Source organism: Gobio gobio, assembly GCF_949357685.1.
Source record: "Gobio gobio genome assembly, chromosome: 13".
Classification (NCBI taxonomy): domain Eukaryota; kingdom Metazoa; phylum Chordata; class Actinopteri; order Cypriniformes; family Gobionidae; genus Gobio; species Gobio gobio.
In genome coordinates this window covers 2,509,960-2,527,459 of record NC_137106.1, presented here as the reverse complement: position 1 = coordinate 2,527,459, position 17,500 = coordinate 2,509,960, and the positions used below count along the sequence as shown (strand labels likewise).

General features: G+C 41.5%; 1 protein-coding gene across 1 annotated transcript in view; it reads right to left on the bottom strand.

Annotated features, from left to right (window-relative positions):
• eif2ak4 (eukaryotic translation initiation factor 2 alpha kinase 4) overlaps positions 1 to 17,500 on the bottom strand; it is a gene marked incomplete at its 5' end in the record, with an annotated part of 140,520 nt that overhangs the window by 51,860 nt on the left and 71,160 nt on the right. Inside the window, 5 exons of the mRNA XM_079833966.1 lie at positions 5,069 to 5,197; positions 5,352 to 5,459; positions 9,044 to 9,178; positions 14,788 to 14,961; positions 15,917 to 15,982. Of these exons, the coding sequence (XP_079690092.1) occupies positions 5,069 to 5,197; positions 5,352 to 5,459; positions 9,044 to 9,178; positions 14,788 to 14,961; positions 15,917 to 15,982 (612 nt within the window). The remainder of the gene's footprint in view (positions 1 to 5,068; positions 5,198 to 5,351; positions 5,460 to 9,043; positions 9,179 to 14,787; positions 14,962 to 15,916; positions 15,983 to 17,500) is intronic.

Here is a 17,500-nt window from a genome sequence, read left to right as displayed (position 1 = left end):
TTGCCAGGTAGCATGATTTCATTTGTTGCGTGATATCTCTGCGCCCAAGTAGCAGTGCTTCGCCTGTGCTTCCCCATAATATAGTTTTTTTTTGGATCACTTTTACTCGGGACATGCTAGCTGGCAACATAGGATTCCATTTATTATGCTAAGCTAAGCTAGCGGCGACCCTCCCAAACTAAAACAATGGTGTGGCATCATTTGAAAGATTAGAACCTCAGCTTTCATGATAACCCAATCCTAAATTATTCCTCCAGTCTTCAGTGTCACATGATCCTTCACTAATCATTCTCATATGAGGATCTGATGCCCAACACACACTTATGATTATTATCAGTGTTGAACACAGTTGTGTGTAAAAACATTTTTTAGGATTCTTTAGAAAGAACAGCATTTATCTGAAATAGAAAGTTTAAAAAATATATTTCTGAAGGATTATGTGACTCTAAAGTCTGGAGTAATGATGCTGAAAATTCAGCTTTGAATCACAGAAATAAATTGCATTTTAAAATATATATTGAAATATAAAAGAGTTATTTTAAATTGTAAAAAAAAAAAAATCACAATAATACTGTTTTTGCTGTATTTTGGATCAAATAAATGCAGCCTTGGTGAGCAGAAGAGCACATTTTAATCTTACCATTCTCAAACCGGTAGTGTGTGTGTGTGTGTGTGTATAGACATTTTTTGTGAGATCAAAATTACTGATTTTGTGGTGTTCATTTTCAGAAATGTGCATGTTTTTTTTCATAATTAGGATGCCACATTTACCATATCATTATGTTAGATGCACAATAGTCACACATGGCAATAAAACAAACAAAATGCATGAATCTTGTTTGACAATAGGACAAATAAATACAACTTAAATTAGGGGTGTAACGGTACACGTATTCGTATTGAACCGTTTCGGTACAGGGCTTCCGGTACAGTGAGCGCGTCGAACGGTTATGAATGTAATGTTTAACAGTTAACAGTCGGCTTGTTGTAAGCGCGGAACACACTTCAATCCGAGTTCCCACACGAACATATTAAGTATTCAGTCCATATTATCATGAAATTCAAACTATAAATGACGTTTTGATGCTCTTTAATGTGCGTGACTGATCAGTGATCACTAAACACAGTTCAAGTGGCCGCGCGGCGCGCGCGCGTGACCGCGATCATTTGTGAACGGTGCACGCGTCGAACGGTTATGAATGTAATCTTTAACAGTTAACAGTCGGCTTGTTGTAAGCGCGGAACACACTTCAATCCGAGTTCCCACACGAACATATTAAGTATTCAGTCCATTTTTTCACGAAATTCAAACGATAAATGCCGTTTTGACGCTCTATGTGGCGTGACTGGTCACTGATCACAGTTCAAGCGGCCGCGCGACGCGCACGCGATCATCTGTGAAGGCGGTCGATCATCTGTTACTTAAGATTCAAGAATAAACATGAATGACGATCTGAAGGTATGCTGAGGATACATTACAATTTACTGTCATGTATATATGTGGTGTAATCGCTAAATCAGTGTTTCAACTGCGGAAAGACGTCAATATAACTGCTTGTGAACTAAACATGTCATGTAACGTTAGCATCACATTTACCTCAGGCAGTCATTCAGTGTCCACAGAATATTATTCACTAGAGAAATCAACTCTTTCACTAAATATATGCTCTATATTAGCCGTTATATTCATTATATTCTACTGAACCTGTTAGTGATGTCTTGATTATTTCATGCATGTTAAATAAACCTGTCATGAAAATGACAGACACTGTATATAAATTATAATATTTCAACAACGATTTGGAGAAAAAAACTATTTTATAATTAGATTTAGAAGTTAATGCAAAAACTGCCTTATGTGAAGTTTACATATTTGCACACAATGTGTTATTTGAGTGTTGATTATTATACCTAAAAATAAATAGCAACTGAATTACGGCTAATAGTTTGGGCTCTGTTGTGAACCTTTAATATTAATGTACAAGTAAGGGCTCCCTATATCATTTACAGAAATATCTTAAATAAACTTTTAGATATAATTTAATTCATTCAAGGACACTTTTTTCTCCAGTAAACCACTGTTAAATATAAAAAATAAATAAAAAGCAATTTTGTAAATCTGCTGTACCGAACTCGTACCGAACCGTGACTTCAAAACCGAGGTACGTACCGAACCGTCAGTTTTGTGTACCGTTACACCCCTAACTTAAATATACAGATACAAACAGTACTTTAAGTTTAGGTAGGCTACTGTTTGTTTTTCCCCGTTGTTGTTGTTTGATTAATATTAAGGACACAGGCAGGAGGGGGTAAAGGCTAGGCTATATTGGGTTGCTTTCACTTTAAGACCTACAGTAATGAGCCCATAGATATGGATATGGATATGGATATGGATCTCTATGAATGTGCCTAGATTCGGTTCACTCGCGCGAGCGCTGACAGGCGGCAAACGCGTCCAGAATCCGCGGCCAGTCTGACATCAGTCCGTGTGTCAGTAGCCAATTAATTCGGGGTTTACATCGCTTTTTAGACTCTTTTTTTAGTGCTATCGGGCAGATCATACTTTTTTGGTCATTATACAAGATGGCAGGTGAGAAAGATTCGCCTTCGCTTTCACGATCGCGGAGCTGGAAGAACTGGAGAACTGAAGCTGAAGAATAAAATACGTTTGATGTGTCTGTGGTACAATCCGAAAGAGACCCGCGCCAATAACACGAAAGCTGATTGGCTGCTATATAAGACGCATGTTGGTCTCTCACTAGCGAAAGAACGAACTAACAACACACACACACACACACACACACACACACACTCTCTCTCTCTAAAACGCCGCGGGAGCATTTCAATGAGCAAGAGGTAGCGTTACATGGACGTAGGAAAATTAAGACCCGTTTAAAATTATTTAAGACCTAGAACTCAACACTTCAGCGAATTTAAGACTTTTTAAGGCCTTAAAATTCTGATTTTGAATTTAAAGACATTTAAGACTTTTTAAGATCCCGCGGGTCAACTGCACTGTGTTGCCATGTCTGCGGGTTGAAGCGACCCAAATCATGTGATGTACAGACCCAGGAATGCCAAAATAACACATATTTTACCCCCCAAATGCCTTTTTTTCCCGGAGAACCCCCGCTGGAAAGCTATTGGGCTTGTTTTTGGCTAGTTTTGAGTAGCAATCGGGCAGGTTTTGTTGTAAAAACTTGGCAACCCTGCCGCACGCACGCTGGAATAAGTAACGCTAGAAGAAAAAGATGAGTGTAAACGATCTTTGCCGGTGTTGTAAAAGAATTTAAGGATACACAGAGTACTTCCCAACACTATCATCATCTGAGAGAGTTAGTAAAGGTGAACGCATATACGAACAAGTTCTCCGTTTAGGATTAGAACAAATTCAACCCGAGCGCCTTTGATGACGTTAATGTTGATCATCTGTCCATCATCGTCTAAAGCCCGCCCTCATGATTTCATTGGTCAGAACAGTTTCTGTTCAGGCATAATTACTCCTCTACGGATCAAGTCCAGACCGAACTGCCCGAGCTCAGATGTTGTGGGCGGGGCTAAGTTCGGCTGGCATCCAGGCTAATAACATCAGTCTTATCCTCATTTAATTTTAGAAAATTAATACTCATCCAATTATGTAATAGAATTAACAGCTGTATTAGCATTTGGCTCGACAGAAATATAGAGCGGTGTGTCGTCAGCATAACTATGGAAACACACATCGTTTTCTCTGATGATGTCACCAAGTGGCAGCATGTACAATGAAAATAATAGAGGACCAAGGCAGCGGAAACTCCACAGAGGGTTTAAAGGGGGGGTGAAATGCTGTTTCATGCATACTGATCTTTTGGCACTGTTAAAGACTTGGATTCCCATGCTAAACATGGACACAGTTTCAAAAGCTAAGGTGGACGTTTGATGGGAGTATTTCTTTGCCAAAATTAGTACTTCCTGTTAGTCATAAGTTTCGGAAAGTTTTTTTCGATCATGGGTCCGCTTGACGTCAACAGGGCGGAATTTCCTTGTATGGGCCGTACGGACAATTCTACCGGAAGAGCGCGCGCGAGAGAGAGCGAGAGAGAGCGAGAAAGCAATAGGCTACGCCCATCAAAGCGCTGGCTCGTAGCCAAATAACCCCGCGTTAAGGCAAAAGTGGATGGAATTTGCTTTTCCGGATTTTCAAATCGCCAAATACTGAAGGATGGAGCGGTCCCAACGATAAAGGTCCCAACGCTGGAACCGCAGGCAGTGAGTAAGACTGCTTCAAATGTCTGTTTTTGCCTATGCCCATCAAGTAGCCCAAACATGACCACGTATTGATCAATGGAGCATGCGATGTATAGTGTGTACATTTGTTTAGCTGGCCACTATATGTGTATGTTTGTGTATTGTAAAAGCACTCCAAACAACAATACACAAAGAGTGGGGAAATATGTTGAACTAAATAAGCGCGCTTCTTCATTCAAATGCGCTAACGTTACTATTCCATGTCTTTCTATGTAAACACTAGCCTGACGCGCAAAACCAGCCCGCTTACTACAAATCATGTCTACACAAACCACGCGTAAACACACACACACACACACAATATAATTAAAGTATAAATGTGTAAATAACACAAGCCGCTAGTCATATTATATAGTTAGTGTAACTTATACCACATAGAGATGTCCTGCTCTAGTCGTGTTTGCTGCTGCTCCTGTTCAACTTCAGCCTCTGGGTCTGATTCCGGATCATAGATGTATGGCTGTATCTGATTAAAAGCCATTTTTTATGTTGAATAAAGTTTTTTCCCGCTTTTAGGGATGACGCAGCTTTCAGACGCACTCAACACAGTAACAGCGGCGCGCGCTCGTCATTCTTTAGCTCCGCCCACACTAGACTCGGAACAGCGCATCTTCCTTTTATAATTATAATAAAAATAAAGACTTTTCGGAGATATGCAGGATGCAATGCTACTCTATAGGTACTCAAGATTGACATGAGACTGACTGAAACTGAGTGTTTCCCCCCCCCTTTAATGTTTCTCAGACGTACATCTAGTGAGACTCAGCATGTGAACTCTGACCTGCGAAACGTCATAGACGATGTCCGACGAGACTCCAGCCGCCCAGAGTTTCTGAATGACGTTAATGGCTCTGCTCATGGAGGAATGGCCCACAGGAAGCACCAGCACATCACAGGAGCTCACAGGAGGCTGACACACACACACACACACACACACACACACACACACACACACACACACACACACACACACACACACACACACACACACACACACACACACACACACAGTGAGATCAGACCGGGCTGGCCAATCACAGACACAGCTGAGCTCTGACACTCACAGGCTCCTCCATATTGGCCACAGCGGAGCAGATCTTCTCCAGAGCGATGCTGGCTCCCACCGCTGAAGGAACCGGGCCGGACACCGTCGGGCCGTGGAACTCCATGATCTGACCAGGGGAAACACAGCCCATGAACACCCAAGAGCTGGGCCACATACACCGATCAGGCATAACATTATGACCTAATAGGGATCGACCGATATGGATTTTTTAGAGCCGATGCCGATTTTTTTTCATCAGCCTTAGCCGATGACCTAGCCTGGCGTGGCCATACTCAATTCTAGTCAGAATATGAGTCTGGTACCGCTCCATTGAGCTTTGATTATGGGGCGTGTTTCAACCGAGCCAGGAAAGACCTCAATTGGATAGACCCACAACCAATCAGAGCAACGGAGCGACGCGTAACGTTAGTTGTCAAATGTCAACAGAACTCAACTGCACTGTGTTACCAAGTCCGTGTTTTTCTCCATGTCCGCGGGTTGAAGCGACCCCAATTATGTGATTATATAAACCCAGGAATGCGAACTTTAGCAGGCAACCTTGCCAAAATAACATATTTTGCCAACCAAACGCCATTTTTTTCCGGAGAACCCCCCGGAAAGTTATTGTTTTGGACTATAGTTTTGAGTAGCAATTGTGCGCGACATTGCAAAAACACTTGGAAACCCTGTCTGCACGCACACTGGATTAAGTAACGTTGCAAGAAAAAGATGAGTGTAAACAATCTTTGGCAGTAATAAAATAATTTAAGGATACACAGAGTACTTACCAACACGATCATCGTTTCTGAGAGAAATAGTGAAGGTGAACGCATATACGAACAAGTTCTCCGTTTAGGATAAGAGCAAATTCAACCCAAGAGCCTTCGATGACGTGGATGATGACGTTACTGTTGATCATCTGTCCATCATCGTCTAAAGCCCGCCCTGATGATTTCATTGGTCCGAACAGTTTCTGTTCGGGCATAATTCCTCCTCTATGGAGCGAGTCCAGACCGAATTGCCCGAGCAAAAATGTTTGTGGGCGGGGCTAAATTCGGCTGGCATCCAGGCTACCGATGACCGATATGGGCTGCCGATTATCTTGAGCCGATATTTGGAGCCGATACTGTTTTTGTTTTGTTTTTTTTAAGTATAGAGACAGAGAGCGACACGCGTCATAATCTGAAGGCCACGCCCACCGGGGGGGGGGGGACAATCAAACCGTCTCCATTGACTTTGCATTGCGTGAAGCGCCTCATTGTCATTTCGGACTTATAACAAAAAACTGAACAATGTATAAAAGCTGATATGTGACAAGGTGTACAGCAAACAAGCTAAACAACACAGAAGCAAAAACACAGACGCTTTTATAACCTACAGGGAGTGCAGAATTATTAGGCACGTTGATTTTCTGATCATATTTTTTTTCCAGGCACATTTGACCAATTCCAAACCACAGTAATCCTAATAACTACTATTGATTTAGTATTTAATAATGTATAAGTGATATATAATTGTTCATGAAGGCTGGAAATGAAAATCACCTTATATTCAGGTGTGCAGAATTATTAGGCATGTTTTCTTTTACAGATAAATTGAGCCAAAAAAGAGATTTAACTCAGACTGAAAAGTCAAAAAGTATTAAATGCCCATGAGAAGGATGCAATACTAATGCAATACTAGACATTGCAGTTAAGGCATGACCATTGGACAGTGAAATGCTCGTTGGGTCAGCAGGATCTGACAAAAACAGGTGGTGAAGAAAAGACACCTGTAAACTGCAAAAGAATGAAGAATTAAGGTGAAGAATTAAGGGTGAAACCATCAGGAACCCTTTAGTCTCCAGCGCCACCATTTTCCAGAGCTGAACCTTGACCTGGAGTCTCCAGAAGTGAGTCAGGATCTCAGAGACTTCAGTTAGGTAAAGAATCCTAAAAAATGACCCCCACTAGATAAGAATCACAAGCTGAAGTGTTGTAAAATACATGAAGAAGGTTTTTTTATAGGCTTTATGGACAGATAGGTTGAGAGTGACTCTTGAAGGACCAGCTCTTCATCCTCTAGTACCACTGTTTGAAGAATTCATCTTCCAGAATCTGGCAGGACGTTTTGGGAGTTCATTTTAGTCCATCCTGAAGTCCGTTTTGCAGAGATGGACTAAAAATGAGCGTCTTCTCATGGGCATTTAATACTTTTTGACTTTTCAGTCTGAGTTAAATCTCTTTTTTGGCTCAATTTATCTGTAAAAGAAAACATGCCTAATAATTCTGCACACCTGAATATAAGGTGATTTTCATTTCCAGCCTTCATGAACAATTATATATCACTTATACATTATTAAATACTAAATCAATAGTAGTTATTAGGGTTACTGTGGTTTGGAATTGGTCAAATGTGCCTGGAAAAAAAATATGATCAGAAAATCAACGTGCCTAATAATTCTGCACTCCCTGTATTGACCCAAAAAACGAGCGTTTAAGTACAAAAAAGTGGATTAGGCCATTGAGACAGAGCGCGACGGGTCATATTACACTGAGAACTACGGCGACTAGAGGGAACGTCATCAGAGACAGGAAATATCATATATAAAACAGACATTTGGATATTTGACTTAACAGTGACAGAATGTTTACTGCACACGACTTTATTTATATAGCGCTTTTAACAATGTAGATTATTTCAAAGCAGCTTTACAGTGTTAAACAGCAAAATAATGCAGCATAATTTTATTCAGCCATTCTGGAAAAAACGCTGAGGTCATCAGTTCATTTCAATTATCATACAGTGACAGTGTGGGCTTTAGATCAATAATTTAGTTAATTTAGTTTAATAATTAGATTTATTTAGATATTTAGTTGAAAAATTGAGAATAGACTGAGCACACGACTGTTACGCATGTGACTTGCTTGATGTTAAAAAGAGTTATTAAGCGCAATAACTTGCAAAAAACATCTCCTTGCAGTCTCACGCTGTCTAACACACACACACCGAAACGTTCTTTTTTTGTGTCTTGTTTCACACTCGAACTGTCAAATACACACACCGTTATGTCAAATGTCTGTCTTGATGAGTATTGATGTAAACACCGTCGGTTATGCTTTAAGTGAAAGATATCAGTTGGGGAAGAAATAGATTTTACACACTTAAAGCAGTATCGTATCGCATATCGAATATCGCATTATTTAACAAGGATATCGCATTTCACATTTTTCTTCAATATCGCACAGCCCTAGTGACATTCATAATCATGTAAACATAACTGAGATGCTCTGTGTATTCTGAGGCCTTTCTATCAGAACCAGCATTAACTTCTGGAGCAGTTTGAGCTCCAGTAGCTCGTCTGTTTGATCCACACGGGCCAGCATTTTGGTATGAAGAGGTCTTTACCGTTGCACAAAAATAGCACTTTTTTGTTATAAAAAAAAACTAAAACAAAAGCAAGCCCAGCCCAGGTGAGAAAAAGTAATGCAAAAGTACCGTAACGCGTTACTTTTCTTAAAAAGTAACTCAATTAGTTACTTTTTAAGGGAGTAACGCAATATTGTAATGCATTACTTTTCAAAGTAACTTTCCCCAACACTGGTTATAACACATCAACTCTGAGGACTAAATGTTCTAATATATCCAGAGATCATCAGTGCTATTCACCGGTCATAATGTTATGCCTGATCGGTGATTATTATGGTGTTTTCTAGCATGTGATTGTGTTACCAGGTGATCGTAGCGTCCGCCCGCAGCCAGGATATCAGGGACGGTGCGCTTCCGCTTCCTGACGAACGCCACAAACTGGAAAATGACGCCGCAGTGATGCTGGATCTTATAGACCAGACCCAGATTGACCACCACCTGCAATCAGAGGAAGAGGAGGAGGAGAAGATGAAGAGCATCACACATTCAGAGGAAGAGGAGAAGAAGATGAAGAGCATCACACAATCAGAGGAAGAGGAGGAGAAGAAGATGAAGAGCATCACACAATCAGAGGAAGAGGAGGAGAAGATGAAGAGCATCACACATTCAGAGGAAGAGGAGGAGAAGATGAAGAGCATCACACAATCAGAGGAAGAGGAGGAGAAGATGAAGAGCATCACACAATCAGAGGAAGAGGAGGAGAAGATGAAGAGCATCACACATTCAGAGGAAGAGGAGGAGGAGAAGATGAAGAGCATCACACAATCAGAGGAAGAGGAGGAGAAGATGAAGAGCATCACACAATCAGAGGAAGAGGAGGAGAAGATGAAGAGCATCACACATTCAGAGGAAGAGGAGGAGAAGATGAAGAGCATCACACAATCAGAGGAAGAGGAGGAGAAGATGAAGAGCATCACACAATCAGAGGAAGAGGAGGAGAAGATGAAGAGCATCACACATTCAGAGGAAGAGGAGGAGGAGAAGATGAAGAGCATCACACAATCAGAGGAAGAGGAGGAGAAGATGAAGAGCATCACACAATCAGAGGAAGAGGAGGAGAAGATGAAGAGCATCACACATTCAGAGGAAGAGGAGGAGAAGAAGATGAAGAGCATCACACAATCAGAGGAAGAGGAGGAGAAGAAGATGAAGAGCATCACACATTCAGAGGAAGAGGAGGAGAAGAAGATGAAGAGCATCACACATTCAGAGGAAGAGGAGGAGGAGAAGATGAAGAGCATCACACATTCAGAGGAAGAGGAGGAGAAGAAGATGAAGAGCATCACACATTCAGAGGAAGAGGAGGAGGAGAAGATGAAGAGCATCACACATTCAGAGGAAGAGGAGGAGAAGAAGATGAAGAGCATCACACAATCAGAGGAAGAGGAGGAGGAGAAGATGAAGAGCATCACACAATCAGAGGAAGAGGAGGAGGAGAAGATGAAGAGCATCACACATTCAGAGGAAGAGGAGGAGAAGATGAAGAGCATCACACATTCAGAGGAAGAGGAGGAGGAGAAGATGAAGAGCATCACACATTCAGAGGAAGAGGAGGAGAAGATGAAGAGCATCACACATTCAGAGGAAGAGGAGGAGAAGATGAAGAGCATCACACAATCAGAGGAAGAGGAGGAGGAGAAGATGAAGAGCATCACACATTCAGAGGAAGAGGAGGAGGAGAAGATGAAGAGCATCACACATTCAGAGGAAGAGGAGGAGAAGATGAAGAGCATCACACATTCAGAGGAAGAGGAGGAGAAGATGAAGAGCATCACACAATCAGAGGAAGAGGAGGAGGAGGAGATGAAGAGCATCACACATTCAGAGGAAGAGGAGGAGGAGAAGATGAAGAGCATCACACATTCAGAGGAAGAGGAGGAGGAGAAGATGAAGAGCATCACACATTCAGAGGAAGAGGAGGAGGAGAAGATGAAGAGCATCACACATTCAGAGGAAGAGGAGGAGAAGATGAAGAGCATCACACATTCAGAGGAAGAGGAGGAGGAGAAGATGAAGAGCATCACACATTCAGAGGAAGAGGAGGAGGAGAAGATGAAGAGCATCACACATTCAGAGGAAGAGGAGGAGGAGATGAAGAGCATCACACAATCAGAGGAAGAGGAGGAGGAGATGAAGAGCATCACACAATCAGAGGAAGAGGAGGAGGAGGAGATGAAGAGCATCACACAATCAGAGGAAGAGGAGGAGGAGGAGATGAAGAGCATCACACAATCAGAGGAAGAGGAGGAGGAGAAGATGAAGAGCATCACACAATCAGAGGAAGAGGAGGAGGAGAAGATGAAGAGCATCACACAATCAGAGGAAGAGGAGGAGAAGATGAAGAGCATCACACATTCAGAGGAAGAGGAGGAGGAGATGAAGAGCATCACACATTCAGAGGAAGAGGAGGAGGAGATGAAGAGCATCACACAATCAGAGGAAGAGGAGGAGGAGGAGATGAAGAGCATCACACATTCAGAGGAAGAGGAGGAGGAGATGAAGAGCATCACACAATCAGAGGAAGAGGAGGAGAAGAAGATGAAGAGCATCACACATTCAGAGGAAGAGGAGGAGGAGAAGATGAAGAGCATCACACATTCAGAGGAAGAGGAGGAGAAGATGAAGAGCATCACACAATCAGAGGAAGAGGAGGAGGAGAAGATGAAGAGCATCACACAATCAGAGGAAGAGGAGGAGGAGAAGATGAAGAGCATCACACAATCAGAGGAAGAGGAGGAGGAGAAGATGAAGAGCATCACACATTCAGAGGAAGAGGAGGAGAAGATGAAGAGCATCACACATTCAGAGGAAGAGGAGGAGAAGATGAAGAGCATCACACAATCAGAGGAAGAGGAGGAGGAGAAGATGAAGAGCATCACACAATCAGAGGAAGAGGAGGAGGAGAAGATGAAGAGCATCACACATTCAGAGGAAGAGGAGGAGGAGAAGATGAAGAGCATCACACAATCAGAGGAAGAGGAGGAGGAGAAGATGAAGAGCATCACACAATCAGAGGAAGAGGAGGAGGAGAAGATGAAGAGCATCACACAATCAGAGGAAGAGGAGGAGAAGATGAAGAGCATCACACATTCAGAGGAAGAGGAGGAGGAGAAGATGAAGAGCATCACACAATCAGAGGAAGAGGAGGAGGAGAAGATGAAGAGCATCACACAATCAGAGGAAGAGGAGGAGAAGAAGATGAAGAGCATCACACAATCAGAGGAAGAGGAGGAGGAGAAGATGAAGAGCATCACACATTCAGAGGAAGAGGAGGAGGAGAAGATGAAGAGCATCACACATTCAGAGGAAGAGGAGGAGGAGAAGATGAAGAGCATCACACATTCAGAGGAAGAGGAGGAGAAGATGAAGAGCATCACACAATCAGAGGAAGAGGAGGAGGAGAAGATGAAGAGCATCACACATTCAGAGGAAGAGGAGGAGGAGAAGATGAAGAGCATCACACATTCAGAGGAAGAGGAGGAGGAGAAGATGAAGAGCATCACACAATCAGAGGAAGAGGAGGAGGAGAAGATGAAGAGCATCACACAATCAGAGGAAGAGGAGGAGGAGAAGATGAAGAGCATCACACAATCAGAGGAAGAGGAGGAGGAGGAGATGAAGAGCATCACACAATCAGAGGAAGAGGAGGAGGAGAAGATGAAGAGCATCACACATTCAGAGGAAGAGGAGGAGAAGATGATGAAGAGCATCACACAATCAGAGGAAGAGGAGGAGGAGATGAAGAGCATCACACAATCAGAGGAAGAGGAGGAGGAGGAGATGAAGAGCATCACACAATCAGAGGAAGAGGAGGAGGAGAAGATGAAGAGCATCACACAATCAGAGGAAGAGGAGGAGGAGATGAAGAGCATCACACATTCAGAGGAAGAGGAGGAGGAGAAGATGAAGAGCATCACACAATCAGAGGAAGAGGAGGAGAAGATGAAGAGCATCACACATTCAGAGGAAGAGGAGAAGAAGATGAAGAGCATCACACATTCAGAGGAAGAGGAGGAGGAGGAGATGAAGAGCATCACACATTCAGAGGAAGAGGAGGAGAAGATGAAGAGCATCACACATTCAGAGGAAGAGGAGGAGGAGAAGATGAAGAGCATCACACATTCAGAGGAAGAGGAGGAGGAGAAGATGAAGAGCATCACACATTCAGAGGAAGAGGAGAAGAAGATGAAGAGCATCACACATTCAGAGGAAGAGGAGGAGGAGGAGATGAAGAGCATCACACATTCAGAGGAAGAGGAGGAGGAGATGAAGAGCATCACACAATCAGAGGAAGAGGAGGAGGAGAAGATGAAGAGCATCACACAATCAGAGGAAGAGGAGGAGGAGGAGATGAAGAGCATCACACATTCAGAGGAAGAGGAGGAGAAGATGAAGAGCATCACACAATCAGAGGAAGAGGAGGAGGAGAAGATGAAGAGCATCACACAATCAGAGGAAGAGGAGGAGGAGATGAAGAGCATCACACAATCAGAGGAAGAGGAGGAGGAGATGAAGAGCATCACACAATCAGAGGAAGAGGAGGAGGAGAAGATGAAGAGCATCACACATTCAGAGGAAGAGGAGGAGGAGAAGATGAAGAGCATCACACATTCAGAGGAAGAGGAGGAGAAGATGATGAAGAGCATCACACATTCAGAGGAAGAGGAGGAGGAGAAGATGAAGAGCATCACACATTCAGAGGAAGAGGAGGAGGAGAAGATGAAGAGCATCACACAATCAGAGGAAGAGGAGGAGAAGATGATGAAGAGCATCACACATCCACTTTTTGCCAGGCTCGATATTGTCCCCACCACTTTTTAAAAGTAATTGAAGTAATTGCGGAAGGTGTGTATTAAAGCAAAAGCACGATCTACAAATCGTAATTCATTCATTTAACAAATTTTTCCGCCGGTCAGAAGCTTTTTTTTCCATTACAGATTTGCACACAACTTTTGCCATATTTCCTAATAGTCAATAAAAAAAATATTGCGAAATGACTGCGTTTCCATTAACTGATGTTATGCGACGAAAACATTTTTTTTCCTCACGTGATAAGTCATTCCAAATATTATGCCACGTATGTTGTTATGTATATTCCAGCCACCACACGGCATTATTATTACTGGAAGGAGAAGCGTGTGTTATTCAAGCACTGATGGCAAGGAAAGCCCCTTATACTTGAGCGGCATGAGGTGTTTCTCTCTTATCAGCTTCAAGGTCTTGATAAATTGTGGCATTTTATATTCTATTGTTTTTTATGAGTTTAATAAAGAACTCGTTGTTTGAATGTTTGAATTTGCATGGTGGTAACTCAACGTTTTACCACTTGGTTACGGGTAGCAGGTGCCATGGACCGCTCATGTTAGCATCAGTGGCAGAATTTAACCTAGAAATGACGGACCCCGGTGCACAAATATAATTTCAGTTGTCAGAGCGCACGCACTCTCTCTATTTAAACTCAAGCGCGTCGCGTGTACTCAGATCGTTGCCATTGAGGAAAAAAACAAACATTTAATGATGTGGGGAGAGTAAGCTAATCGCGGAAGAATTTAAATGGATAGTAAAAAGATGCCAGGGGGAGATGAAAAAGCCATGTTAAAAAAAAAGAAAGGCATTGGAGGATGACGCAGCCAAATGTGCCAAACTTAGATATTTTTTCAAGACAAATGAGCTCACAGGAACTGGCAACTCATATATAGTCAAAATACTATATAGAAAGACGGTCGGTGCGGTTACTTATGAATGGGAGAAACTGCAACGCGTGATGAATATGTCCCGCCTTCTAAGTAAACGAGCCATTGGCAAATGACTGCCAATATTATAATTTTATTTATCAAATTGATACGGATATATAAATAAAAATTATAGTGCAAAAATTATATTTCTTACTGCAATACTGCATTTTTGTTTGAATGCAAACCATATTTTAGGTTGGTCTTGGGCATAGACTCTCGGCTGTTGTGGTGCGCAGCGCGTGATGCGCGTAATGGGACTGTCCCACCTCTTTTCAAAGCAAAGCTACGCCACTGCGCGTGTGCAAAACACACCTGCAGTTTAACCGCCAGCTTCCTCAGGAGGCTGATGACCTCCTCCAGATCCTTCTGGCCCTGCTTGGCCATCTGAGCCACGGCGGAGCTCTTCTGCTTGGAGAGAGCGTTGAAGAGAGGAAGCAGATCCTGCACACTGCCCTTCTGCTCGATGAACTTATACAGCGTCTGCAACTGACACACGCACACGCACACACACGCGCACACACACACACGCACACGCGCACACACGCGCACACACGCGCGCACACGCACACGCACACACACACACACACGCACACACGCACACACACGCGCGCACACGCACACACGCACACACACACACACACACACACACACGCACACACACACGCACACACACACGCACGCACACACACGCGCGCACACGCACACACACGCGCACACACACACACACACACACGCTGGTTTGTTGTTGTTGTGTGGGACGTGTTTTACTGGCTCTGTGTTTTTCATATTTCTGTACTTTGCTTCCATATTGTGGTGTAAAGTGCTTTAGAAATAAAGTTTGAGTTGAATTGAGAGTTATGGATTATGGATTAATCATGTGATCGTGGTTATTTGAGTTAACCCCAATATTATTATATTATATTATATCATTCTATTCTATTCTATTATTCTATCATATAATATATAATTTCATAACAAATCATATCATTATATTATATCATATCATTTCTTCTATTATATTCTATCATATCATATCATTATATCATATTATATTATCATATAACATATCACATATAAAATATTAAATGTATTACATTTCCACAGGACTGAAGTAAATCACATTATATTACATTTAAATAATTCATGTAAACAATTTCAAATTTTTTTGTAAATTACATTTTATTAAATTATTATTTCACAGCACTGAAGTAAATTATATCACATTTAAATAATTCAAATAAACAATTTTAAAATGAATCAAATTATTAGTATATTAAATATTAATTAATATCATAAATGTCATAAATATATCATATCGTAACAAGAAATCTGTGAATATTATAATGCATTTGTGAATATTAATGAAAAGATATAAGGTATGAATAGATTATTAATGCTTTAGACGTGTATATATGAGGCTTCAGAGAGTCATGTGACTTACGCTGTTGCTGGACAGGGACAGGTTACAGAATTTGGCTTCCACTTCACGCTTAGTCAGTTTTTCACTCTGTGTGGGGAGAGAGAGAGAGAGAGAGAGAGAGAGAGAGAGAGAGAGAGAGAGAGAGAGAGAGAGAGAGAGAGAGAGAGAGAGAGAGAGAGAGACAGAGAGACAGAGAGACAGAGAGACAGAGAGACAGAGAGAGAGAGAGAGAGAGAGACAGAGAGACAGAGAGACAGAGAGAGAGAGAGAGAGAGAGAGAGAGAGAGAGAGAGAGAGAGAGAGAGAGAGAGAGAGAGAGAGAGAGAGAGAGAGAGAGAGAGAGAGAGAGAGAGAGAGAGAGAGAGAGAGAGAGAGAGAGAAATACACTCCAGGTTACATAACTCATGTGAACCTGCTGAACCTGCAGGAATAAGACACGCTCTCACTCACACACACACACACACACACACACACACACACACACACACGTCATCATTTCAGTTCTTTCCACATTAACCCTCTGGGGCTCTTCGTCATTTCTGACCCGAAGTTTTTAAATTAAAAAAATCGTAGCTTCATCAGAATTGTCTGAAACTTGGTGACTTTATTGGTACTTGGTATATGAACACACAAAAAATGGGGACAGGATTTGAAAAGTCTTAAGTGGTCGTAAAAATAGTCACACTCAGAACCTTCAGGTCAAAAATGACCCCCATAGGAAATGAATGTGAAATTGGCAAAAATATAATATTTGTGCATACAATCTACAAATCAGCCACGATGCAGAAAAAAAAGACTCAAAAAACATCAAGAGTGCAAAACAGACAAAAAAATTGTCTGTTTTTTCAAAAAAAACATGTTTTTGTCTGTTTTGCACTCTTGATGTTTTAGAGATCTTCACTGTTGAGTCTTTTTTCTGCATCCTGGCTGATTTGTAGATTGTATGCACACAAAAACTCTGTATTTTCATATTTTTGCCAATTTCCCATTCATTTCCTATGGGGGTCATTTTTGACCCGAAGGTCCTGAGTGTGACTATTTTTACGACCACTTAAGACTTTTAAAATCCTGTCCCCAATTTTTTTGGGTGTTCATATACCAAGTACCAATAAAGTCACCAAGTTTCGGACCATTCAGATGAAGCTACGATTTTTAACTTTTTTTTTATAAAACGCAAGATCCACTATAGTGGTAAAAATGTGCTATTGTGTGATAAAAATGCTCAATGTGTCCACCGGATGGCACCTTTAATTAAAAAATTGCTTTCATGAGGCCTAGGCTTGACTCTAAAATGAAATACAGCGTTAATAAAAAAAAAAAAAATATTATATATATATATAAATGTTTTATTATATTCAATGGAAAAAAATGGGTGATAATTATTGCATAAATATTAATTATAAATCATAAAATTATCTCAAAACACTAAAAAAGAAAAAGAAAAATATTATTGAACAAAAATATATTTAATTGATTTTACGCGAATCTTTTTTATCTTTGGCAAAAGTGTAATTACACTGTATTCAGCACAAACTGGGCTACCAGAATAAGTGAGCAACATGTATCTATTGTGAATATCTAATTTCTTTTGTTTTAAAAAAACAC